The sequence below is a fragment of the Cetorhinus maximus genome, chromosome 38 (genome assembly GCF_964194155.1).
Source record: "Cetorhinus maximus chromosome 38, sCetMax3.hap1.1, whole genome shotgun sequence".
In the NCBI taxonomy this organism is placed as follows: domain Eukaryota; kingdom Metazoa; phylum Chordata; class Chondrichthyes; order Lamniformes; family Cetorhinidae; genus Cetorhinus; species Cetorhinus maximus.
In genome coordinates, this window is record NC_135916.1 from 1,035,218 (window position 1) to 1,061,556 (window position 26,339).

A 26,339-nucleotide genomic window follows, 5' to 3' on the forward strand; every position below is an offset into this window, starting at 1 on the left:
TTACTATGAGTCTTATTCTTTACCTGTCTATGAATGGGGATTTTAAAATGCACCTAGTTATTTGCTGCTGTGTGACTTTTTTCTTTTATAGATGTTTGGAATTAATTATGGGTTTTTTAAAAAAATATATACTTTATTCAAAAATTATCTGAAAGAACATTTCTAAATCGCCATCACAAAAAGTGCAATCAGATTCAACTTTTACACATGGATCAAGAGTTGCTTCTATACAATCAATGAATATTACAATCAATTCAATATGGTCATTACAGGCAGTCAGACAGCGCAATGATATTGGAGTTATCAACATACATCATGTTGCACTTTTGAGGTGTTTCAATACTATTACTATTCAGTGCAGATATTTTTTTGTGAGCCGTACAGCTTTACTCTGGGTATTTAACTCTCTGTAATGCACTTGTGGCTATTACTCTGCACCTGCCAGTGCCTGACATGTGAGGATGCATTTTGCATTCACTGTTGCTGACATGTAAAGCAAATTTTACTACTTAACTCTCAGTTACTGGTATATAGATGTGCAGATTTTATTCTGTATCTGTAATTCTGTGATATGTCAGTTTGATTCATTTTCCTGTTGTTTGGCTCAGGGTCAGAAATATGAGCATGGAAAAAAAATATGTTGAAACACTTAGGCTATTTTAAATGAATGAGAATTTAATTATTTGCTTTCAGTCCCCAGAATGAGAATGTGCCCTATGCTTATCATATTCTTGTATGTGAGTATTGTCTTTCCTCCAGGTCTGTATGCACCTTGTAGGTCATGGTCGGTTTTGCTGTAAACATGTCAGCCTGTATTACTTGATTGTGATGTTCACATTGCAGCTTTCAATTTAGTGTGTGAGCATGGACCATTCGCTCCCTCCCCCCAACCCCTCAACCCAAACCTACAGATTTTGATGCATGTTCATGTGTGATTTTAGCGTAGCTATCAACGTCTGCTTTCTGGGTATCCATTTTCTTCCTATTTTTAAAATTCTGTTATGGGAAACTTGATTTTATTCTACACCTCTCTATCGCTGGTATGTGTCTGTGGTTTTACAATGTAAGCATCTGCCCCTGTCATGGGAATTCAGGTTTCTTCTGTATCTGTCAGTCTCTCCTATGACAGTGCTGTAATGTTATTTGCCGTACTTGTCAATATCTGCTTTGTCAGTTAAGGTTTAACCTATCTTCTTTGTAGAGATCTGTTGATATAACTATTAGTGAGTATATTGACCTGGCACGTGATGTGTATGTGTGTCTGTCTTAATGAATATGTACTTTATCATTATCAGGGGGAGGCGATGGTGTTGTGATGTTGTCATTGTTGTCACTATTAATCCAAAGACCTAGGGTAATACTCTGGGGACCCGGGTTCGAATCCTGCCGAGGTTTGGCGGATTGTGAATTCAATAAAAATCTGGAATTAAAAGAATAATGGTGACCATTGTCGAATGTTGTAAGAACCCACCTGGTTGACCAATGCCGGAAACCTGTTGTCCTTACTTAGTCTGGTCTACATGTGGTGTTGTGTTAGACCCACTTGGCCACTCACTTGTAATAAACTGCTAAAAAGTCACAAAAATGGAATGGAATCAGATGGACCACCCGACACTGACTGAGGCACCGGAAACAAAAATGACTAAATTCAGCCCTGTCGACCCTGAAGGTAGATGGGAACACCTCCAGCTAGAATTTCCACTCCAAGTCACTGCACGATCCTGACTTGGAAATATATCCCGTTCCTTCACTGTCGCTGGGGAAAAATTTTGGAACTGCCTCCCTAACAGCAGTGTGGGTGTACCTACACCACGTGGACAGCAGGAGTTCAAGAAAGCAGCTCACCACCACCTTCTCAAGGGCAAGTAAATGGTGGCACAGCCAGAAAAGCAAACATCCCGTGAATGAATTTAAAAAAAGATATTATATGGGATCTTTGGTGTTGAATTTATGGTGTTGCTTTATGAATGCTGGGTGCACTCAAGGATTAATTCTGTAAATTTCAATCAGCTTTAATACCTGGTATTTAAATTACAGGCGATGTTCTACTCTTGTGACATGAAAGGGCTGCCCTTCAATCTGATAATGGCTGTGATTGTTGACTGCAATTGGTGGACCTGCAATTCAGCAGTACTGAGTAGGAGTGTACTGTAGTAAAATTATTCCACCTCCCCTGAGTGTCTGACCATTGGATGGAGCATTTGTACCTGGGTTTGAGATCAATTTGAGCCTGACTATTTCTGTTCTCGGTGATGGTGGAGCTGATGTTCTGTCTGTATCTCTGCACTCTCGGAGTAACATCGTGCCTGCTGTCAGTTAGAAAGAGGTGGCTAGACGTTTATTTTTCCTGGGATATCATCAGCTTGAAACTGATCCCTTCATTGATTTGCCTGGAGGAAGAAACATAAGTCTTGTAACACAAAATCAGCAGAGGACATTGAAAAACAATAGGTCAACATAATCTTTCAACTGACAATAAATAAAAAAATATATATCTAGATGCAAAACATAACGATACAATAAATACTACAGTGTCTGATTCCACGTCAGCAACCTGCTTTGGTAGTTTTCAAGCAATTGAGTGACACTCAGAAACAATCCACATCCGTATGGCTCCAAGGGTGACACTCCCCGAGGATACAAAGACAGTTCAGATATCAATATCCAGCTCTCAGCCGGTGCTAAAATGTTTATATCTTAATAGCTGGTGCCTCCAAAGCGTGACCCCTACATGGTTACTCTCCTCCTTACTCTCTGCCTGTTACCACTGTTCACTGTCCAAATGCCGACAAGTTGCATGAATCAGCAGCTATACTTGGAATATGCATTACAGGTTTGAGGGGAGAAAATCCCAATAGTTTACAATTGCAGCTTCCTCAGGTTCTGTCTCCCTCAGCAGGGCCACACACAGCCCCAGAAAGGCCTCTCCCCGACCACCCGCTCACTCCAAGTTCCGGAACACGTTCGCGCTCCGCTCCGCCTCTTACAAACAGCCCCCGGTTCCCCCTGAACTTACCCCGAGTCAATGATGATTTCTGTGTCCACACTGACAAACCGGTGCCCTGCTGGAATCAGAACGCTGTTTACTCGCTTACCCGGGCCCTAAGATTTCCATTTCTATCTGTTTGAAACAAAGGTCTCCCGCTCACTGAGTGAAAGGCCCTCAAAGGTCATTTCTTGGGAGAAATGAGGGGCGCATGCGCTCTTCTAGCCATGTCTGAGAAAACTGAGGGCAGCAATGCGCAAGCGCTTCCCTGGAAGTGATGTCACAGAACAGACGTCATTTGCTCCGCCCCTCAGTCAATGTTCTCCAGCTTGAGCATCACAATGGGGCTGTGTTGAACGGGCAGAGTTTCAGGCAGGTAGACGATTACTGAATGAAGCTCAAACTGATATCGCTCCCTGCAGCATCTTAGCTGTTCATTCACCGGTTTAGCAAATCAATCCGCCCAGTGAATCTATGTCAAAAAAAAACAGAATTACCTGGAAAAACTCAGCAAGTCTGGCAGCATCGGCGGAGAAGAAATCAGTTAACGTTTCGAGCCGTCTCAATTTCTCTGCTCCTCTCACCCATTCTAATCTGTCTCTCTCTGAACTCACTGCACTCCGTTCTCTCAGGTCCAACCCCAACATTGTCATCAAACCCGCTGACAAAGGTGGTACTGTTGTTGTCTTGCGCATGGACCTCTACCTCGCGGAGGCTGAGCGTCAACTCGCAGACGTTTCCTCCTACCTCTCCCTGGACCATGACCCCACCACAGAACATCAAGCCATTGTTTCCAGGACTGTCACTGACCTCATCTCCTCTGGAGATCTTCCTCCCACAGCTTCCAACTTGATAGTCGCCCACCTCGGATGGCCTGCTTCTACCTCCTACCCAATATCCACAAACAGAACTGTCCTGGCAGACCGATCGTGTCAGCCTGTTCCTGCCCCACGGAACTCATTTCTCGTTATCTTGACTCCCTTCTCTCTCCCCTTGTCCAGTCTCTTCCCACCTACATCCGTGATTCCTCTGACACCTTACGTCACATCAACAATTTCCAGTTCCCTGGCCCCAACCGCTTCCTCTTCACCATGGATGTCCAATCCCTCTACACCTCCATCCCCCACCAGGATGGTCTGAGGGCCCTCAGCTTCTTCCTTGAACAGAGGCCCCAACAATCCCCATCCACCACTACTCTCCTCCGTCTGGCTGAACTTGTTCTCACACTGATCAATTTCTCCTTTAACTCCTCTCACTTCCTCCAAATAAAAGGTGTGGCTATGGGTACCCGCATGGGCCCCAGCTATGCCTGTCTCTTTATGGGGTATGTGGAACATTCCTTGTTCCGGTCCTACTCCGGCCCCCTCCCACAACTCTTTCTCCGGTACATCGATGATTACTTCGGTGCTGCTTCATGCTCTCGTCGGGACCTGGAAAAATTTAGTAATTTTGCTTACAATCTCCACCCCTCCATCATCTTCACATGGTCCATCTCTGACACTTCTCTTCCCTTCCTTGACCTCTGTCTCAATTTCTGATGATAGACTGTCCACCAATATCCATTACAAGCCTACCGACTCCCACAGCTACCTCGACTACAGCTCCTCACACCCCGCTTCCTGTAAAGACTCCATCCCATTCTCTCAGTCCCTTCGCCTCCGTCGCATCTGTTCTGATGACGCTACCTTCAAAAACAGCTCCTCTGACATGTCCTCCTTCTTCCTTAACCGAGGTTTTCCATCCACGGTCGTTGACAGGGCCCTCAACCGTGTCCGGCCCATATCCCGCGCATCCTCCCTCACGCCTTCTCCTCCTTCCCAGAAACATGATAGGGTCCCCCTTGTCCTCACTTATCACCCCACCAGCCTCCGCATTCAAAGGATCATCCTCCGCCATTTCCGCCAACTCCATCATGATGCCACCACCAAACACATCTTCCCTTCACCCCCCTTGACGGCATTCCGTAGGGATCGTTCCCTCCGGGACACCCTGGTCCACTCCTCCATCACCCCCTACTCCTCAACCCCCACTTATGGCACCTCCCCATGCCCACGCAGAAGATGCAACACCTGCCCCTTCACTTCCTCTCTCCTCACCGTCCAAGGGCCCAAACACTCCTTTCAAGTGAAGCAGCATTTCACTTGCATTTCCCCTAACTTAGTCTACTGCATTCGTTGCTCCCAATGCAGTCTCCTCTACATTGGAGAGACCAAACGCAAACTGGGCGACCGTTTTGCGGAACAACTGCGGTCTGTCCGCAAGAAAGACCCAAACCTCCCTGTCGCTTGCCATTTCAACACTCCACACTGTTCTCTTGCCAACATGTCTGTCCTTGGCTTGCTGCATTGTTCCAGTGAAGCCCAACGCAAACTGGAGGAACAGCACCTCATCTTCCGACTAGGCACTTTACAGCCCACTGGGCTGAATATTGAATTCAACAACTTTAGATCTTAAACTCCCCCTCCCCCCATCCCCACCCCGTTTCTTTTCCCCCCCCCACCCGCTTTTTTTTCAATAATTTATATAGATTCTTCTTTCCCCACCTATTTCCATTATTTTTAAATCTAAAACTAAAACCTTTAGTCTTTCCACCCCACCCCCACTAGAGCTGTACTTTGAATATCCTGTTTTCCATTCTTAATTAGCACTTTTCTCAGACAAAGAACTCCACCTTCAACACCTCTTTGATCCTTTTGTCTGTGACATCTTTTGATTATCTGCTCACACCACACCCTCAATGTGTCTCTTTCCCCCACCCCCCCCCTACCCCCCACCCACCTTAAACCAATTTATATTTCTCCCTTGTTGAAACTATGCTGCAGTTCTGCCGAAGGGCCATGAAAGCTCGAAACGTTAACTGATTTCTTCTCCGCCGATGCTGCCAGACTTGCTGAGTTTTTCCAGGTAATTCTGTTTTTGTTTTGGATTTCCAGCATCCGCAGTAGCTTTTAGCTTTTTGTTTTTATCAGTGAATCTATGTGTTTGCTGTGACCAGGCAGAAGTTAATGTCTGGTCTTAAAAGTCACTGTTTAATATAATCAGTTTGAACCTCTCAGTCACTGAGTGTCAATTCGAACATTTTGTGTCCAAAGTTTAAAGAGAGCTCCAGAGGTTATGGATCATTACATTTCGGATACTATTCACCTCACCCACTGGCATTACTTCTGTTTGTGTGATAGAAATGTGTCTGCCTTTGGCCCAGTAATAGCTGGAGCTGAATCACGTCATCTCTCACCTCTGTGGGTCTGTCAGTTTTAAATTAGTTTTCCCTATCAGGTTCAGAATCTTCGGTGTTTCAAAAAGGAAACCTCTCAATCTTCTAAGTTCCAATGATTAAAAGTTCAACTTGTTTATGATTCCCTCATCAGCCCACAGCATCATTTCAGGAATCTAGTCAGGAAAATTCACTGAATAATTTCAATATAATTAAATCCCTCTCTGGTTCTAAAAGATGTTTGGGACAAAATTATTAATTATCATATTTTTATAATCTTTTGAAATAATTATAAAATGTATGCCTCTATCCGATGATAGATGCGAGGGCCACTCATTGCTATATTGACACGTGGTAGCAATAGAGAGAGCGATTTCTCTGTTTCTCCCTCCCTTGCTCCTTTTATCTCCTTCACTCTTGCTCCCTCCCCCCCCCCTATCTCGCGACTTCTGTTACTAATGTTAATGATAGGTCAATATACACTGGCAATGTGAACACTCGCCCCGTGTTATGAGTCAGAATGTCACTGTTCCTTCTCCTCTCGGAAATTCAGGCCTGACATTTGATCTGATTACTAAATTGATTTCACCCGAAGGAGAGTCAGACTGACTCGAAAAGTTAACTCTGTCTTCCTCTCCACAGAGGCTCTCAGACCTGCTGAGTTTTTCCAGCTATTTTTGTTTTTGTTTCAGATTTCCAACACCTGCACTATTTTACTTTTATTTCATCGGATCATCTCCAAACAAAAATCAAAACAAACTCTGAAAACACCTTTCATTTTCAGGAACGTGACTATGCACGTCTTTGTGTTCATATATAACTGGCCCACTCTGGTTGTTGAGGTAGGGGTACATTGCAAACTGTGAAATTGTGACCTGTCAGTTCAGGAGGAGCAACATAAACAGGGAAGTCTGGAGGGACCAGTTGCAGTAAATTTGTATTGTCACCAGAAATAAACATCTTGATGTGAGCTTTTCAGATAATAGCGTGAAATGACATATCACAGAATCACACAAAGTGCAGAAGAGGCCCTTCGGCCCATCGAGTCTGCACTGACACGTGAGAAACACCTGACCTACCTACTTAATCACATTTACCAGCACATAGCCCATAGGCCTGAATGTTATGACTTGCCAAGTGCTCATCCAGGCACTTTTAAAAGGATGTGAGGCAACCCGCCACGACCACCCTCCAAGGCAGCGCATTCCAGACCATCACCACCCTCTGGGTTAAAAAAGTTATTCCTCACAGTCGCCATGAACCACCTGCCCCTCACCTTGAACTTATACCCCCTTGTGACTGACCCTTCAACTAAGGGGAACACCTGCTCCCTATCCATACTGTCTATGTCCCTAATAATCTTGTACACCTCGGTCAGGTCGCCCATCAGCCCTCTCTGCTCCAACGTAAACAACACAAGAGAATCCAACCTCTTTTCATAACCTAAATGTTTCATACCAGGCCACATCCTGGTGAATCTCCTCTGCACCACCTCCAGTGCAATCACATCCTTCATATAATGTGGCCACCAGATTGTACTCCAGCTGTAGCCTCACCAAGGCTCTATACAACTCCAACATGACCTCCCTACTTTTGTAATCTATGCCTCGATTGATTAAGGCAAGTGTCTCATGTGCCTTTCCCCCACCCCACTAACATGCCCCTCCACCTTCAGAGATCTAGGGACACACACGCCAAGGTCCCTTTGTTCCTCAGATCTTCCTAGTGTCATGCCGTTCATTGAATACTTCCTTGTCAAATTACTCCTTCCATAGTGTATCACCTCACAGTTTTCAGGGTAAAACTCCATCTGCCACTTATCTGCCACTTGACCATCCCGTCTATATCTTCCTGTAGCCCAACACACTCAACCTCGCCGTTAAACACCAATTTGCGAATGAGACCATCTACGGCTCCCATGCCTCAGAGAGCTAAACGTTCGCTGAGTTTACAATCGACAATATTCTTCATAGAAAAGGGCGCAAAGTACGAAAAAGAGGAGGAATTCACGCCTGAGAGATTCACATTATTGACCGTTGTTGCCTGTAAACATGTAGATGTGAACATTGTGTAAGAGAGTGTTGGAACTGGGCGGGCGAGTCAGAGGAATGAAACTGTGTTTCCGTCTCCGTTCTGATCATGAGATTTCCGAGTTCTGCTTGCCTAAACTAAAAATATTTTATATTCAAAAGTTCCCTCTTTTCCCCAGCTTGACGCCAAAGTGAGATTTAAAGGCAATTTCTTTGTTGTTATCTAGATTTCAGTCGATAAGTAGAGGACATGTCAGAGATCGGGTGAAGGAGCCGCAGTAAATCCGGTTTTAATCGAAATTCGAGTCTTCAGTTCGCGTCAAATCTTTTCAACAGCGAACATTACAATGTCAGAGATAAGAAGGATTCAGTCTGGGACACTGGAGAGCCGGAATTTCCATGGAATTGGGGAGTTTGTGAGGAGAGAAAAACACAGAGAGGCAGCAGCAGCCTGGAGCTGACAGCAGCCTGTCTCCGCCCCGTCCGCTCGCTGCCTTTAAGTTGCTCAGTGCCGCCACCAGCGGCTTCATTTCTGAGCCCGTTCAGATCGACAGAGACACTTTTGTGCAGAGTCCCGGAACATGACCGATACTGCAGCCGCCGAAACGGCTCCTCCAGCCGCTCCCGCCGCCCAAGTCAAGACTCCCAAGAAGAAGAAGAAGGCGGCTCCCCGGAGCAGTGCAGCCGGTCCCAAGCTGGGCGAGCAGATCCTCAAGGTTGTGGCGGATTACAACGATCGCAAGGGGATGTCGCTGCCCGCGATCAAGAAGGCGCTGCGCGGCAAAGGGCTGGATGTGGAGAAACTCGGCTCCCAGATCAAGCAAAGCATCAAGAGGAATGTGAAGAATGGCTTCCTGGTTCAGGTCAAGGGCACGGGCGCCTCGGGCTCCTTCAAAGTCCCTAAGAACACAACCCCGGGGAAAGTGGGAAAGAAGGCGAAGGCAGCAGCTGGCAAGAAATCTCCAGTGAAGAAAGCGGCAGCCAAGAAGGTGACAGCAAAGAAAGCAGCGGCCAAGAAGACTCCAGTCAAGAAAGCAACGGCCAAGAAGACTCCAGTCAAGAAAGCAGCGGCCAAGAAATCCCCAGCGAAGAAAGCAGCGGCCAAGAAACCAGCCAAGAAGGCGGCAACTCCCAAAAAGCCGGTGAAGAAAGCAGCCCCCAAGAAAAAGTCTCCGGCCAAGAAGGTGACGGGCGTCAAAAAAGTGGTGATCGGGAGGGCCAAGCCCAAAACGAGATAAGCAAAGACAGGAAAGAAGGGAAAGATCCCGAGCAAATTGTAAACCTCTAAACCCAAAGGCTCTTTTCAGAGCCACCCACATTTCACATGAAAGAGCTGATCCCCTGATCATTTGATCCCTGTCTCGGGGCTGGGAGCTGATTTCAGATGGAAATGTTTCTTTATCCTCCCATGTAAATCCTATTTTCCCACTCACTCACTGACACACTCTCCACCCGTCCCCTCCCGCACTGTGCAATAAGACACAGGGATATCCTTACAGCTCCCTAAACGGGATGTGTCTGAGTGCATTCAATGTTTATCTTCGTTCCTTTATTCACATTTTCAGGGTCTGCAATGGAGTGATAATGGAGTAAAACCCCGTCTCACAACTAATAACCATACCTTTATATTTTCTCTAATTCTGTTGGATGAGGTGTCAAGCGAATTTCCCAATCCCATTTGGGGGTGTGGAAGGAAGGGTGAGGCTTGAGTCTAGAGATTTGTGTGTATAGAATATTACAAGGATTGAAATAGAAACAAAAACAAAAATACCTGGAAAAACTCAGCAGGTCTGACAGCATGGGCGGAGAGGAACACAGTTTACGTTTCGAGTCCTCATGACCCTTCAACAGAACTAAGTAAAAGTAGAAAAGGGGTGAAATATAAGCTGGTTTAAGGGAGGGGGGTGGGACAAGAAGAGTTAGGTAGAGGGCCAGTGATACGTGGAGATAACCAAATGATGTCCCAGACAAGAGGACAAAGAGGTGTTGAAGGTGGTGATATTATCTAAAGGAATGTGCTAATTAAGGGTAGAAAGCAGGACAAGCAAGGTGCAGATAGCCCTAGTGGGGGTGGGGGTGGAGTGAACGAATCGAAACAGGCTAAAAGGTAGAGATAAAACAATGGATATAAATACATTTAAGAATATTGGAAATATGTGGGGAAAGAAAAATCTATATACATTATTGGATAAATAACTGCGTTTATGGCAGGCAGGAGGAGGAGCTGATTTACCAAAGACCTTGTTCTGACTGGTACTCAGTGTCTCCCGCCCCGTCTCTCACACACACAAACACACACACACTCTGTTTCTCTCTCTCTCTCCCTTCCTCAGTCAGGTCGGGGCGGGCTGTATAAAAGCGGAACGTGAAGCAGCTCCCCACTCATTCAGCAGCGATTTGACTGAAGAAGCATCATGTCTGGCAGAGGGAAAGGAGGCAAAGGACTGGGGAAAGGCGGAGCAAAGCGGCACCGCAAAGTGCTTCGCGATAACATCCAGGGCATCACCAAACCAGCCATCCGCCGCCTGGCTCGCCGTGGCGGTGTCAAGCGCATTTCGGGCCTGATCTACGAGGAGACCCGCGGGGTGCTGAAGGTTTTCCTGGAGAATGTGATCAGGGATGCTGTCACCTACACCGAGCACGCCAAGCGGAAGACGGTCACCGCCATGGATGTGGTGTACGCTCTGAAGCGCCAGGGCCGCACTCTCTATGGATTCGGCGGCTGAACAAATCGACCCGACTCTATAACAAAACCCAAAGGCTCTTCTAAGAGCCGCCCACAACCTCACATTGAGAGCAGTGACTTCTGAAGGGGGAGAGGGGAAAATAAATCTTTGTATTTTCTTATTAAGAGGCACTGCTTTGCCACCAATGCATCCTCTTTTCACAATACCATCGTGAGTTTCAAAAATACCTTGGTTTAATTTAGATCTGTTTTCACGAATTACCGTCCTTTCTACCCGACGACCACGGCTCTACCCAATGTAATGTCGAATTTCATCAGGAGAAACTATTCTTAAACCTTTTATTCCCCCTTCGACGCTCTAATTTTATTTTTTTTCCCCATCGGTTTCTGTTCCTGGGTCTTTGACGCATGACAGGACCTGGGAGGTACCAGCTTTATATGGATCAGCCTGTATCGATTCAGCATGTCTGAACAGAGCTTTATCCTGGCCTGCCTCTGAACAATCAGATAAAGAATCCGAATTCAAGACGGGTTATAAGGCAGACATTGACTGTCTCTTGCTGCCGATTATATTCAGAGCATATTTTACAGCCGGCATGAATCAGACCAATATCGATTTACAGACTTGAAAAGTAAAACTACCCTTAATCACCTCTATTCTGCAACACGGGCCGAACAGAAGTTTTGAACAGATAGATGTTTGATGGCCGCCCAGGACACGATGGACTTTTTCTATGTTGTACAACTTTATTTCTCTATCAGAAGGGAAAACTCTGCTTTTGGCGCTCGGTTTGGACTATACTAAACATGCATTTCTGAATAATTGTGGAAGAGAGTTTGAATGAAAGTGGGGTATTGGATAAATCCATTAAATTGAGGTCCACCGGGCAACGGCACATGGTTGTGATGTACAGTCAAAGGCCAAATGTTATTCAAACCCAACAAATAATGAAGCCGGAATGAGAGAGGGATGCAGTTTCCGCCAGTTCATTTTACCTATTACAATAATTAGAACATAATCGTTCATCAGTGTAAATTTCGACAGATACACGGTTTACATAAACGGTCTGCAAGCCCCCCTCCCCCATAAAGACCCCACCGCGCACCCATTCACCAGCAGAAACAGGAACCACACCATTTTCTCTTAAACATCTATAGCGCGTTGACATGAATAAACCGAGTCGGTTGATGAGGTTTCTGTGTGAGTGCCAAAATTTCCCCCATCAATAGGAGTTTTATTCCAGCCTGTTGCAAACCGATCAGGGAATGAATGAGAATTTAATCCACGTTCCAAAGCAGGAAGTCGGAGCTGGGACCGAAATGGGACTTGCAAACATTGAGATATTATGATATTTCTACTTTGAGATTTATTTTATCTGCCTTCAAACTAGGTTTATTTCAATGTCAGTTACTCGTCCCTCTGAAATTGGCGGGCATTTTGAAATTGATGAACTGTCAGTTGCTGCTCCACCAATCAGGGCCCAGAAATCCATGCAGCCCGCTGCTCTTTTCAAAGTTCTCGGCGGGATTCCTTCTTATAAATCCTTCTTATCTCTAACACTGTAATGTTCGCTGTCGAAAATATTTCACGCGAATTGAAGACTCCCATTTCGATTTAAACCTGATTTTCTGCGGCTCCTTCACCCGATCTCTGACATGTCCTCTACTCTTAGACTGAAATATCGAGAACAACAAAGAAATTGTCTTGAAATCTCACTTTGGGGTTAAGCTGGGGAGCAGGGGGTGTATTCCTTTGGAAAATATTTTTATCTTACCCAAGCGGGGCTCGGAAATTTCCTGATCAGAACGGACACACAAACACAGTTTCATTCCTCTGACTCGCCCGCCCACTTCAAACACTCTCTTACACAATGTTCACACTTAGAGGTTCATTGGCAACAAGATGAACAATTGTAAATGTCTCGGTAGAGATTTCCTTCTCTTTTCGATCTTTGCTCCGGTTTCTATTTATTTGCTAACATTAAACACTCTGAGGCATTGGAAGAAGGGAAAGATCCCGAGCAAATTGTAAACCTCTAAACTCAAAGGTTCTTCTCAGAGCCACCCACATTTCACATGAAAGAATTGATGCCCTGATTATTTGATCCGTGTCTCGGAGCTGGGAGCTGATTTCAGATGGAAATGTTTCGTTTTCCTCCCACGTAAATCCTATTTTCCCGCTCACTCACTGACACACTCTCCACCCGTCCCCTCCCGCACTGTGCAATAAGACACAGGGATATCCTTACAGCTCCCTAACCGGAATGTGTCCCAGTGCATTCAAAGTTTATCTTTTCTTTATTCACATTTTCAGGGTGAGAGTCTGCAATGGAGTAAAACCCCGCCTCACAACTAATACCCATACCAGTATATTTTATCTTATTTTGTTGGATGAGGTGTCAGCGAATTTCTCAATCCCTTTTGGCGGTGTGGAGGGAAGGGTGAGGCGTGAGTCTAGAGATGTGTGAGTATAGAATTTTACAAGGATTGAAATAGAAGCAGGCATCTGACTCTTTATAGAAAGTGTAGTATTGAGGGGGGAATATTGCCGACAGTATTGATTTTAATACGATTTTCTAAATAGCTGGTTTATGATGTTGGCGTGTTTAAGTTACTTTAACAGCTTTCTGTTCAGCTCTCTTCAAAATTTGATAAATAAATGCGTTTTTGGCAGGCAGGAGGTGGAGCTGGTTTACCAAAGACGTTAGTTGTGTCTGTCACTCGGTCTCTTCGCCCCGCCTCTCTCTCTCTCCCTTCCTCAGTCAGGTCGGGGCGGGCTGTATAAAAGCGGAACGTGAAGCAGCTCCCCACTCATTCAGCAGCGATTTGACTGAAGAAGCATCATGTCTGGCAGAGGGAAAGGAGGCAAAGGACTGGGGAAAGGCGGAGCAAAGCGGCACCGCAAAGTGCTTCGCGATAACATCCAGGGCATCACCAAACCAGCCATCCGCCGCCTGGCTCGCCGTGGCGGTGTCAAGCGCATTTCGGGCCTGATCTACGAGGAGACCCGCGGGGTGCTGAAGGTTTTCCTGGAGAATGTGATCAGGGATGCTGTCACCTACACCGAGCACGCCAAGCGGAAGACGGTCACCGCCATGGATGTGGTGTACGCTCTGAAACGCCAGGGCCGCACTCTCTATGGATTCGGCGGCTGAACAAATCGACCCGACTCTCTAACAAAACCCAAAGGCTCTTCTAAGAGCCGCCCACAACCTCACATTGAGAGCAGTGACCTCAGAGCAGGAGAGGAAAAGCGATATGTAGTTTTATATAAACACAGCGTTTCCATCTGCGCATTCTCCATTAACAATATAATCGTGAGTCACACAAAATTCATGGTTTAATTTAGTTCGGTTTTCAGGAATTCACTTCCTTTATACTTGCCGAATCTCGATTCAAAGCTTGACTGAGGAACACGACAGCTCCCAAACTAACACCGAGTTCACAAGATAAAGGCCATCATTTATTACACTTTAATCAGGAGTAACTATTTTGAGACACATCATTCTCGCTTCTTCGCCCCATTATCACCCTGTCTTCTTTCTTCGCCATCTGTTCCTGGGTCGTTGAGACATGACAGGGTCTGGGAGGTACCAGTATACCAGCTTTAAATGGATCAGCCTGTATCCATGCTGCATGTTGTCTGGGTCCAGGAAGCACTGAACAGATTTATTCTGGCCTGTATCAGGGCGATCAATGAAATAACCCAAATTTAAACGGGAATGTAAGGCGAATATTGAGAGGCTGATTGAAAAATCTGACTACACTTAATCACCTCGATTCTGCAACCCAGGACGGACTGAAGGGTGATGTGGAAGATCTGATTTTGGTGCATGGTTTGCACTGCGAAGATGCATTTACGCACATTGTGGAAGATAGTTCAAATATGTAAACTTAGATATTAACTTGATTTACAGAATGGGTGCGCAATCCGCCCACCCACATCGCCTCCCCCAGCCATAAAACACTAGAAACAAGAGCCAAGCCATTCTCTCTATAACATCTATAGGGCTTTGACCTGAATAAACCGATAATGTTGATCAGTTTTAAATGTGAGACCCAAAATTTCGCCCATCAATAGGAGTTTGATTCCAGCCTGCTGTAAGCCGATCAGGGAATGAAGGAGAATTTAGTCCGTGTTCGAAAGCAGGAAGTCGGAGCGGGGACCGAAATGGGGTTCGCAAACATTCAGACCTTGTGATATTTGTCCATTCAGATTGATTTTATCTGTCTTCAAACTAGGTTTATTTTAATGTCAGTTACTCGTTCCTCTGAAATTGGCGGGCATTTTGAAATTGATGAACTGTCAGTTTCTGCTCCACCAATCAGGGCCCAGGAATCCATGCAGCCCGCTGCTCTTTTCAAATTTCTCGGCGGGATTGCGCTGCATCCAATCAGGACAGGAGGGAGGTGACGGACATGTCTTAAATAGACAGACACAGAGCGGCTTGATCATTCTCAGAGTCTGTGTTCCACAGCGTTTGTTATCATGGCCAGGACCAAGCAGACAGCGCGCAAGTCGACCGGAGGGAAAGCTCCCCGCAAGCAGCTGGCTACCAAAGCTGCCCGCAAGAGCGCTCCAGCCACGGGAGGCGTCAAGAAGCCCCACCGCTACAGGCCCGGCACTGTGGCTCTGCGGGAGATCCGCCGCTACCAGAAATCCACCGAGCTGCTGATCCGCAAACTGCCCTTCCAGCGCCTGGTGCGAGAGATCGCTCAAGACTTCAAGACCGACCTGCGCTTCCAGAGCTCGGCCGTCATGGCCCTGCAGGAGGCCAGCGAGGCTTACCTGGTGGGGCTCTTTGAGGACACCAACCTGTGCGCCATCCACGCCAAGCGAGTCACCATCATGCCCAAAGACATCCAGCTGGCCCGCCGTATCCGCGGGGAGCGCGCCTAGACTCACCCTACCCGACTCTAGACTTACACCGAGAACCACAAAGGCTCTTTTAAGAGCCAACAAGTCGGTCAGAGAAAGAGCTGCGATCCCTTGTTAAAAACTCCAGCACCTAAAACCCTCAAACCTACAATTTATTTTCTTTCCTTCTGTTTACCCGTTTCCCTCCCTCTGATGCATTTGGGGTTATGAGGTGATTCCGTTTATATTTGTTTGTAATTTTACATCATTTAATTGGAAATGGGATGATTTAATTATTCAAGAACGTTTCCCTGAACATTGTCAATTGGTCATATATAGATGCAGCACAGACTCCTCATGTCTGGAAAAGGCAACAGCACCAGCGTCTCGTTGTAAGCAGCGCTTTCACAGATCGCATTAGAAATATAATGTCATTCCGAATCGATAGGGATGTTATCGCACATGCGGATAGACAACAGGTCGCCCCTTTCACTGATTAAGTGAGTGGCTCTGAAAAGAGCCTTTGGGTTCTCAGTTTAAAGAATGGTCGCTTCACTTGGTCTTGGTGGCTGCAGAGGCGCCGCTTTTCTTGGGCAGCAGCACGGCCTGGATATTAGGCAGCACCCCGCCCTGAGCGATGGTCACCCCTCCCAGCAGCTTGTTGAGCTCCTCGTCGTTGCGGACGGCCAGCTGCAGGTGCCTGGGGATGATGCGGGTCTTCTTGTTGTCCCGGGCCGCGTTGCCGGCCAGCTCGAGGATTTCAGCCGTCAGATACTCGAGCACGGCGGCCAGATAGACCGGGGCTCCGGCACCCACACGCTCAGCGTAGTTCCCCTTCCTCAGCAGCCTGTGAACGCGGCCCACCGGGAACTGCAGTCCGGCCCGGGAGGAGCGAGACCTGGCCTTGGACCGAACTTTCCCACCGGTCTTTCCTCTTCCAGACATGGTAACAATCTCACAAGCACTTTCACAGAGAATGCTGATATCCGCCTTCTTTCAGTTCTCTTATACCCTCAGGAGGAATGGTGGTGCGCTCAGAGCTGATTGGGCAATTATATTATAGCTCATAATATTCTTCATGTTACCAATTAGATTTCTGCCTGACTCACCAATGCGGGCAAGCAACGTATGAAGTCGGAAGTTAAGGGCGCCAAATCATCAGTTAAACAAACGATTATATATTTCAAACTGGAAAAGACAGACAAAAAATTAATCGAAGGAAATATCGCACAGAAATCGTCTTAGCTAAACAAAGGACAATTCCTATACAAATCGTTCTAATGCTTAACATTAAAGCAGTTCTCTTACAGAATGTTAGAAGGTTTCTCGCTCTCGTTTCCTCGTCTACAGTTTACCCGTAACTATCAGTTTCTGGTTTTACCTGTGGACAAGAGGACAATAAAGGATCCAATTTACCAGAATCCAAACTTATGTTTTTTTCATGTTCGTGAGTGTCAAGAGCGGAGTGCACATTTTTTGGCGTAAATTTGCCAGTATTGAAACAGAGGCTTCCCACACCGCCAGGGCTGATACGGAATGAATTGATCAAATCAACTTTTATAATGCTGGGGAGGGATAGCATCTTTGAGGGATCAAAGATAGACTCTGCTTGATTACATTTATACAACAAGGCAGGGCCTACCCTGAAGCAGCAAACATACATTGTATTCCAATCCAGCAATAAAAATGAAAATCCTCTGCAGGCTATGTGATTCTGGGATTAAGCCTAATCATCATTATTTGTTACTTAAATGTAGTTTTCGCTCCCTGAAGCTTTTCTTCCGAAATTGACATCAACGATATATGTTTTTGTTTTTGTCTCTGTAACATTCAGTTTTAAGTCAGTTTGGATTTTATCTGGTGCATGTCAATCCCTGGAGAAAATTTTATATTTCATTCGACATATATTGCTGCCACCATAAGATTATGCTTCTATTCTCATTTTAATCCCGACATTATCTGTTAAACCCTGCTATGGGTGCATGGAATATCTGTCTGTTCATGATAAATAAATGGGAACTTTAATCTGAAATGTATAATTTTCTAAAAAAATAAAGCAGCGTAAAAAACAGGGAATTACAGACTGATTAGCCACCATCAGTGGTAGACTTAATACGAGAGTCCACTCTGTGATAATAAGAGACTTTGAAAATGTCAAATGGATTGGAGAAAGATAGCATGCGTTTATGAAAGGGAAATCATGTTTGACAAACCTATTGTAGCTTTTTTGGGAATTAAATTGCAAAGTAGATAAGGGAAAACCAGATGATGTGGTCTATTTAGATTTTCAGAAAGCTTTTGTTAAATGCCCACTTAACTGGTTTGTGTACCAAATTGAAGTGCATGGGATGGGGGTTTGGATTGGCATGTACTGAGAAAGGATTAGTAAACAGGATAAAGAGAGCAGGAATAAATCAGTCTTTTTGAGAATGGCAGAAGTTGACAAGTGGTGTGCCACAGGGATCAGTGTTTGGGTCCCAGTATTCAGAATAGACAAGAATGATTGTGATGAAGGAAGCAAAGATAATATTTCCAAGGTTGCTGATGACACAAATCTAGGAGGGAATGTGAGAGATGAGGAGGAAGTTAAAATTGCCCAAGGAGATTTAGATAACTTGAGTGAGTGGGAAAAAAACATGGCAGATGGAGTATAAAGTGGCTAGATATGAATTCATCCACTTTGGTACGAAAAACAGAATGGCAGAGTATTATTTAAATAGTGATAGGTTGGGAAATGTTGATTTACGAAGAGACCTGCGTGCAGCACATGATCACCAGGCTGATTCATGGGCTGGCAGGATTGTCACATGAGGGGAGAATGGGCCGATTCGGACTGTATACACTCAGTGATTGTAGAATGAGAGGGCAAGTATTTGAAATACATGAAATAGTGACAGCGCTGGTCAGGCTGGGTGCAGGGATGATGTTTCCTCTGGCTGAAAGGCCTAGCACATGTGTTCAATCTCAGGATACGTTGTAGTCCATTTCGGGCTGTGTTGAGGACAAAGTTGTTCACTCATAGGGTGGTGAACATGTGATTGAGTTGCATTCATTTTGTAACCTCCAGTATCTTGTATGTGAACGTATATATAATTCCCTCCATGTATCCGTGATGTTTGCAAGAGTGGAACTAACTCTATTTTTAATATTTTAATGTGCTATCTCCAAAAGTGAGATTTCGTTCGAATCACTCAAAATCTGGAACCAAATGTGAAGTTCCAATTGATATTCATATAGTCAACTGCTACAAGTATGTTTTCCTTGTGTGTCGATTGGTGACATATTGCCTGACTGTAGATTTGGCCCTGTAACATTCGGATTTTCCTCATTGTTATGTTTTTAGTGTATGTTTGTGGTTTTATCCCTGTATTTCATTCACTGGTACTTTGCATCAGATGGGGATAATTCATTGCTTCTCAGCGTCTTGTATAATCTGTGAGTTTGGCCATGGTTCTATAATTGTCAGTCTCTCAAACTGAATGTGAGTGTGTAATAATTCAGTCTTTAAGAGCAACGAGCTGACAATGAGTGTGTGATTCATTCCACTGAACTGTGCATCTGGTTTGTATGGGTATGTTCCACTCTCTGCATATCTCTCATTGTCCTTTACAGTGCATGATTTGGGGATTAAATTGAACATGACAGTTTCCAATAGACGATGTGATTGTGGGGTTATTTCTGTATTTTTATGGTTTCAGCTATTCTATTTGAATGAGATCTTTTCTGCCTCATTCAGATTCAGGTAGTGTAGTGAGTGTGGGATTTATTATAAAGCTTTCACACTTGGAAATTTGGGTGATTAACATCTGCATCATGGATTTTTGCTCCCCAGGCACAGTGTATGTGGGGATAATTATGTAGTTGCCGTTCTCTGGTATGCTTTGAATTTATTTTTGTTCTTATAGCTGTATTTGATCTGTGTTTGAATGTGTGAGTAATTTTGCACCTGAGAATTCTGCCCATCTAAGTATATACAACTTCTCTCTCCCCCCGCCCCCCCACCTTAAACCAGCTTATATTTCACCTTTCTCCTAACTATGCTTCAGTTCTGCCGAAGGGTCGTTATGACTCGAAACGTTAACTGATTTCTTCTCCACCGATGCTGCCAGACCTGCTGAGTTTTTCCAGGTAATTCTGTTTTTGTTTTGGATTTCCAGCATCCGCAGTAGCTTTTAGCTTTTTGTTTTTAAGTAGGTATATTATTCAATCTGTATCTGTTTTTCTCCACTGTTGCAGGTAAGTGTGAGATAAGACTATATCTGGACTTTTAATGAAACGTGTTGGAATATATTTTTATGAATCCCTCAACATAGCAGTATTTGTTAACCTTTGGTTTAACCTATAACATTGGCTTCATGTGTTTTGTAGTCACAGGTTATATTCAATAGTTGCCTGGGATTTGTGGAATCACATTTGATTTTTAGCTCTGTGAAAACAATTGTGAATATTTAATCAGATACACAGCCTCATATGTAATTTGTTCATTTTGTATAAAGGGATTGCTGTTGAATCTTTACTGATGCTGCCATTTTTGGTGTGAAATATATAGATATGTCTAAATTCTAAGGGACGGTGCTGCAATTTATTCTGTCCCTTCCAATCAGTTATTTCTTGTCTAATGAGGCTCAGAATAATTAATTAATTTCTGACCAACGCAACACAATATAATTAAATCTGATATTTGGTGTGTTTTCTGTGAACATTTTGATTGATGTATGCTCCTCTCATCTAGGTTACTGGAAATAAAAACAAACAACAACAATAAAATCAGACTCTCCTGCTCAGTTTGTATCTTGCATTGAAAAGTTGTCACTTCCCTTTGAAACAGTGTGGGAATGAACAATTAATTGGTTGTGACTGTGGACATAATGACCTGGAAGTTTCTCTGCTCTCAGTGAATGGTCCTGTACCTAGCTAGTGTTGCAGCTAGCTCACTTTTTAACCTTGTTCATTTTGTGACTTTTGAAGTTGTCACTATTATCTACCTTTGTCACTAACATCATCATGCAGCAGGAATACCCATAGCACAGCTTGTGAGCTAAGATTTGTTTGTCTCTTTTCATGTTGTACCTTTCAACCATTATTCATTCCTGATATTTCGACTGCAGATTGATTTATTAATTTGGAGGCCTGTACTATTATTTCAGTAATTTTTCCATGTAGAAATATGAAGGTGAGTTTCACTTTTGGAACACATGGATGAAAATAGTATTTTGCCATTTTTATTTGAACAGTGATATCCTTCTTTGCTGGACCACTCCTCTGATTGCATTGACAATCACTGGGATGCATTTAAGTATTTTATTCTGTATCTATTGTTTTCTGAGATGAAAAGGTGAAAGCTTTGTAACTGTCAATCTTTAAGTCTCATAACAATGCACATGTCGAATTTTGTTTTGTCTGATTTTTCTCATAAATAGTTAAATGCCAGGTTTGTTGTCATCTAAGGCTGTGTTTCTGTCTCCATCTGCCGGTTTTTTTTATGAGTGTGAGTTTTAAACTGTCGGGTGTGCTTTCACATATGTGAGTATGATTTCCGTTTCTTAATCTGCTGCTGTATTTATCAGTTTCTGGGATTCTTAATGTGACTGTGACTCAGTAACTTTCAGGTTCTGGTAAGTGATTGCTGGTGTTAGAATGTCCATGTGAATGTCTTGTTGTTTTACTTTCTAGCACTTCCTTACTTGCTATTGAGCTTTTTTCCCTCAGTCTCTCCATTAGTTTGTGGCATGTGAATGTGAGTGCTATTCTGTATCTGTCAATAACTGCATTGTGAGCGTGAGTCATAATTGCAATTGCCAGTTTTAGGTATGTGTCTGGAATGCAAATGTGAATTTTACACTGCAGTTCTCACTTTTGAATGTCTGAATGTATGTTTGAGATTACTTCACTGACTTTGACAATGTAACTATGATTATTCTCAGTACATTTTCTATGAGTATAGCCTACATTCTTTATCTATTAGTGTCTTATCAGCAAATGTAAGACTTATTCAAAATCTGTCAGTATTATAGTATTGTCATTGTGCGATTGATGATGTGGCTGTGCATGCCTGCTTTTATCTGTGTTTGGGTCTGTGTGAGAGACAGAGAGAGAGAGCATGTCTGAAGATGTGTGTGTGTGTGTGTGTGTGTGTTCATGGTGTTTTTTTTGTGTTTTCGTTCCTTCTGTCTCTCTAATGTGTTTATGGACTTATCTTTTTATTTGTCATTGTTCAATATAGAAATGTGCATGTTGATTGGTACTCATAATTATCTGGCATGATGGCATGGATTCATTCTGTACATGTCCAATTCTTCCCTTTTCAATTTTGATAGTCTTGGCTGTAAGCAGTAACTGTTAGGTTTGGTGTATGTAAGTTTGCATTTTATCAGTAGTTGACCTTTTCAGATATGAGACTGCGGTATTCAATCTACCCGCTCATTTCCAGTTTGTGTTGTGAGCATGTCTTTTACTTTGTTAAAGTGAACATGTAGTTTCTGAGACTCTGCATTTACAGTGAATCTGTTGTATGAATGCCGATTTTAGTCTGTACCAATTTGATTCAGTTTCTTGTTTTATTTTCGGTGCTCAAATCTCTGTTTTACAAGTGATATATTCCATTCTGCTTGTGTCAATTTTTGATGAACTGAACAATAGTTTTTGTGAGATTCTGTTGATATTTTGTATCTGAATATGGGATTTCCTTTGTACATGTCAGATTTTAGCATGAAGGAATGTTTATCAACTGCAACTAAGCAAAGCCAAAATATTCTCGGCTGGATGTTGGAAACCTCAAAAAAAGGGAAGAAAATTGCTGAGAATACTGAGCAGGATTGTCAACATCTGTGGAGAAAAAGCTGAACTGCCCGTTATCTGAAATTCCTGATGTGATGGAAGGTCATTTGCCTGTAATGTTCACCCTCAATCTTTCTAAACAGTTGTTGCCGTCCCTGCTGAATATTTCCAGCATTGTCGGTGTTTTTTCCTCCCCCTGTCTGTGTTAATTCCCAGCTGGTAAATATCACTCTGCACCTGACAGAGTCTGATACTTACATTTCACTTTTATTCTGACAGAATCTCCAAGTGCATTTTCCTCTCTGACTCTCATTTATGTGTGTGTCTGAATCATTGTCGATTTTACGGTGAGCCTGTTAGCCGACAATATTTATGAATGATGGCCACCTTTCAGTTTTCCATTTAGTATGAAAGCATGAACCTATTTTCCATGTCCCTCTCGGTTTATGGAATGGACTGATTTGTTTTGATCAGCAACTTAAAGTTTTTAATGCATGTTCATGTGTGTTTTTACAGTAGCCATCAAGATCAGCGATGTGTGTAGCCATGCTTCTCCTATTTTGAAAAGGCTTATAGAAAATTTGGTTTTATTCTGCATCTCTATGTCCCTGGAATGTGTCTGTGGTTTTACAATGTAATTGTCTGTCTCTGTTATGGGAATGCAGGATAGTTCCGTGTCGGTCAGACTCTCCTCTGAGAGTGGTGTTATGTTATTCCCTGCTTTGTGAGTTAAGTTTTAACCATTTTTTGTTTGTAGTGATCTGTCGAAGTGAGTGTTTGTGACAATATTCCTCTGGCATGTCTATGCACGCCTCCATTAACAAAAATATACTCTATCTTGATTTCTGATATTGAATAAGATTTTTGGAATGGAATTTAACTTGTTGCTTTGCGAGAACTTTGCATGTATTCATGAATAATTCTGCAAACATTAATTGTCTGATATTTAAGTTGTAGCTAATGATCTACTCTTGTGACATGAATGGACTGCCCTTCAATCTGATAATGTTTGCGATTTTGGACTGAAATTGGTGCTGTTGTGCTTTCTTCTAAGAATCGAATACAGTGACAAAGATACAAGTTTAGGATTGTTTATTAAAGGGAACAACAGGGAGGGTCTGCTCCCTTTGAATGCCTAAAACAGAACTCTACTGATTACAGGATAACAATCTTTTTTAAACACTAAACCGTTCACGTACACATTACACTATTCTAATTCCAATCTTGGCAGTACATAATCACATGACAATCAGATGCCGCCAGTCCGCGGAACATACATTTACTTTCCCAAGCAGGGCCTCTTCATCTCGTTCTAGCCTGGCTCTATCCCTGATACTCTTTGTCATTACACTGATGTGTTTATCTTCATCCCTCTTCTATCTCCTAACCAGTTAATCCCTTATGATCCCAAAGGTCTCCCTAGAGAGAGCTGCTGATACCAGCCCTTATGGTGTACAAGTTTTCACTGGAGAATTTTGCTGACCTTTGGTTTCACTAAAAACATAGAAATCGCTGCTTACCTCTTACAGTGGGTCTACCATTCAGCAGTACCGAGTAGCAGTGTTTTGTGGGGAATATAATTCAGTCTCCCCTGTGTGTTAGCCTACTGGATTGATCATGTGTATCAGGGTTTGAGTTCAATTCGAGTCTGACTATTTCTGCTCTGGGTGATGGTCACAGTGATGTTCTGTCTGTATCTGTGCACTCTTGGAGTAGGATCGTACCTGCTGCCAGTTAGAAGGAGATAGCTGCACCTCTGTGTTGGCTGGTGGAACTTGAGATTGAAACTGACCCCTTCATTAACCTGCCAGAGAGGAAGAAAGATATCTCCAGTAAGGCAAAATCAGCTGAGGTCAGTAAAAGGCAATAGATCAATGTAATATTTCAACTGATAATCAATTTCAAAAATACTGTACATATCATGGCGGACAACGAAAAAACTACAGTGTCTGATTCCACTTCTAACTATTGAGTGAGATTCAGAATCAACCCGCATCTGCACTGCTCCAAGTGTGTCACTACGCGGGCCCAGAGATATTGGTACAGGACAGATTTCAATTTCCAGCTCCCTTTGTAAGAACCGCCAACTCAATCTAACTGTGGAAGGTACAATGTTTCTTTGAGACGCCTCAGCTGAACAGCTGGTGCCTGCAACACGTGTCGTTAACATTACTGCTCCACTCCTTACTCTCCGTCTGTTTCCACGATTCACTGTCCAAAAGCCAACACGTTGTGTGAATCAGCAGCTAAACTTGGAATATGCATTACAGGATTGAGGGGGGATATCCCAATAGTTTTCAATTGCAGCTTGCTCAGGTTCTGTCTCCCTCAGCAGGGCCACACACAGCCCCAGAAAGGCCTCTCCCCGACCACCAGCTCACTCCAAGTTCCGGAACACGTTCCCGCTCCGCTCCGCCTCTTACAAACAGCCCCCCGGTTCCCCCTGAACTTACCCCGAGTCAATGATGATTTCTGTGTCCACACTGACAAACCGGTGCCCTGCTGGAATCAGAACGCTGTTTACTCGCTTACCCGGGCCCCAGTATTTCCATTTCCGTCTGTTTGAAACAAAGGTCTTCCGCTCGCTGAGTGAAAGGACGTCAAGGGCAGTGGTTGGTGGGAAGGGAAGCGCGCATGCGCCCGACTAGTCACCGAGAAATTCCAAAACGCAGGGCTGCAATGCGCATGTGCTGTTGGAAACTAACTAAGAACAAAACCAGGTCATCTGGTCCTTCCCCATGTCAATTTCCTCAGCCTTGAGCATAGGAATTGGAATGTGGGGAACGGGCAGAGACGTTACGAGCAGGAGGGCCATCCCTGTATTAAATCCAAACTGGGCGTCTTTGCTGTTCATTCGACGGTCTCCGCAAATTAATCCACATGTCGAATAGGTCTGTTTGCTGTTATAGCTCAGAACTTAATATCAGATCGTAAAAGTCTCAGGTTAATATAATCAGATTGAAAATGTCAGTCACTGACTGTCGTATTCAACAATTTTAGTCGAAGATTTCCCGAGAGTTCCAGAGTTTATAGAATGTTATATTTCATTATTATTGCCTCAACACCACTCAGTTTCCTGGACTGTGGGACAGAAATGTATCTGCCTCTCCTCCAATGTTAATGAGAGATGAGGCCTGGTATTTCGCACCGCTGGGGGATCTATAAGCCTTATCGATCAGCTTCAGAATATTCAGTGTTTCAAAAAGAAAACCTCTCAATCTTCTAAACTCCAATGAAGATTATTCCAACTTGATCATGATTTCCTCACCAGTCAACAACTGGAAGCTGCTCATGAACATTCCCTGAACTGTATCAAGGGATCGATATTATTCAGTTGTCCCCCATCCCTCTACTGCTGTTGATGTGCATGTTACTAATGTTACTGATAGGATTATATAAACTGATACTCACACTCCTCCCATGTGAGGTGAGGGACTGTCACTGTTCATTCTCCTCTCAGAAATTCAAGTATGACATTTCATTAGATTATCTCCAGTCAAACATCGAATTCTGCTCTGAAAAACTCTGTCACTGTCGGGAACGTGACGATGGGAGAAGTCATCGCAGCCAACGCGACTCAGGAGGGAATCGAGGAGGACCCACTGTCAAAGAATGGAATAGTCCCAAGCATTACATTGCTGTAGTGTTTCCATCCCTCCCTCATCCTCAAACCTAAAAAACAGAGAGAGGGGAAGAGGCAGTGTCTCCAGGAGTGCACCAAATCTGCGAGGGATACTCTTCTGAAAGTGGAATTTAAAGAAAAAGCAGCTGATTGCTGAGTAAATCCT

The 26,339-nt window shown here is 43.9% G+C and overlaps 5 protein-coding genes and 1 long non-coding RNA gene across 6 annotated transcripts; 4 read left to right on the forward strand and 2 right to left on the reverse strand.

Annotated features, from left to right (window-relative positions):
* The first annotated feature begins 8,811 nt into the window (after nucleotides 1–8,811).
* LOC144672417 (histone H1-like) lies at nucleotides 8,812–9,468 on the forward strand. The gene has a single exon (XM_078534262.1). The coding sequence runs from the start codon at nucleotides 8,812–8,814 to the stop codon at nucleotides 9,466–9,468; it is 657 nt and encodes a 218-aa protein (XP_078390388.1).
* A 1,176-nt stretch (nucleotides 9,469–10,644) lies between these two features.
* LOC144672494 (histone H4) lies at nucleotides 10,645–10,956 on the forward strand. The gene has a single exon (XM_078534338.1). It carries the CDS (start codon nucleotides 10,645–10,647, stop codon nucleotides 10,954–10,956), a length of 312 nt encoding a protein of 103 aa, XP_078390464.1.
* A 2,803-nt stretch (nucleotides 10,957–13,759) lies between these two features.
* Nucleotides 13,760–14,071, forward strand: LOC144672394 (histone H4). The gene has a single exon (XM_078534240.1). It carries the CDS (start codon nucleotides 13,760–13,762, stop codon nucleotides 14,069–14,071), a length of 312 nt encoding a protein of 103 aa, XP_078390366.1.
* A 1,334-nt stretch (nucleotides 14,072–15,405) lies between these two features.
* LOC144672358 (histone H3) lies at nucleotides 15,406–15,835 on the forward strand. The gene has a single exon (XM_078534204.1). It carries the CDS (start codon nucleotides 15,406–15,408, stop codon nucleotides 15,814–15,816), a length of 411 nt encoding a protein of 136 aa, XP_078390330.1. The 3' UTR covers nucleotides 15,817–15,835.
* Nucleotides 15,836–16,259: 424 nt separating this feature from the next.
* On the reverse strand, nucleotides 16,260–16,719 carry LOC144672338 (histone H2AX-like). The gene has a single exon (XM_078534190.1). It carries the CDS (start codon nucleotides 16,717–16,719, stop codon nucleotides 16,327–16,329), a length of 393 nt encoding a protein of 130 aa, XP_078390316.1. The 3' UTR covers nucleotides 16,260–16,326.
* Nucleotides 16,720–23,630: 6,911 nt separating this feature from the next.
* Nucleotides 23,631–25,142, reverse strand: LOC144672505 (uncharacterized). Its single transcript, XR_013574107.1, has 2 exons — nucleotides 25,005–25,142; nucleotides 23,631–24,355 (listed from the first exon to the last, which is right to left on the reverse strand). It is a non-coding gene; the product is annotated as an uncharacterized LOC144672505 (long non-coding RNA).
* Between the last annotated feature and the right edge of the window lie 1,197 nt (nucleotides 25,143–26,339).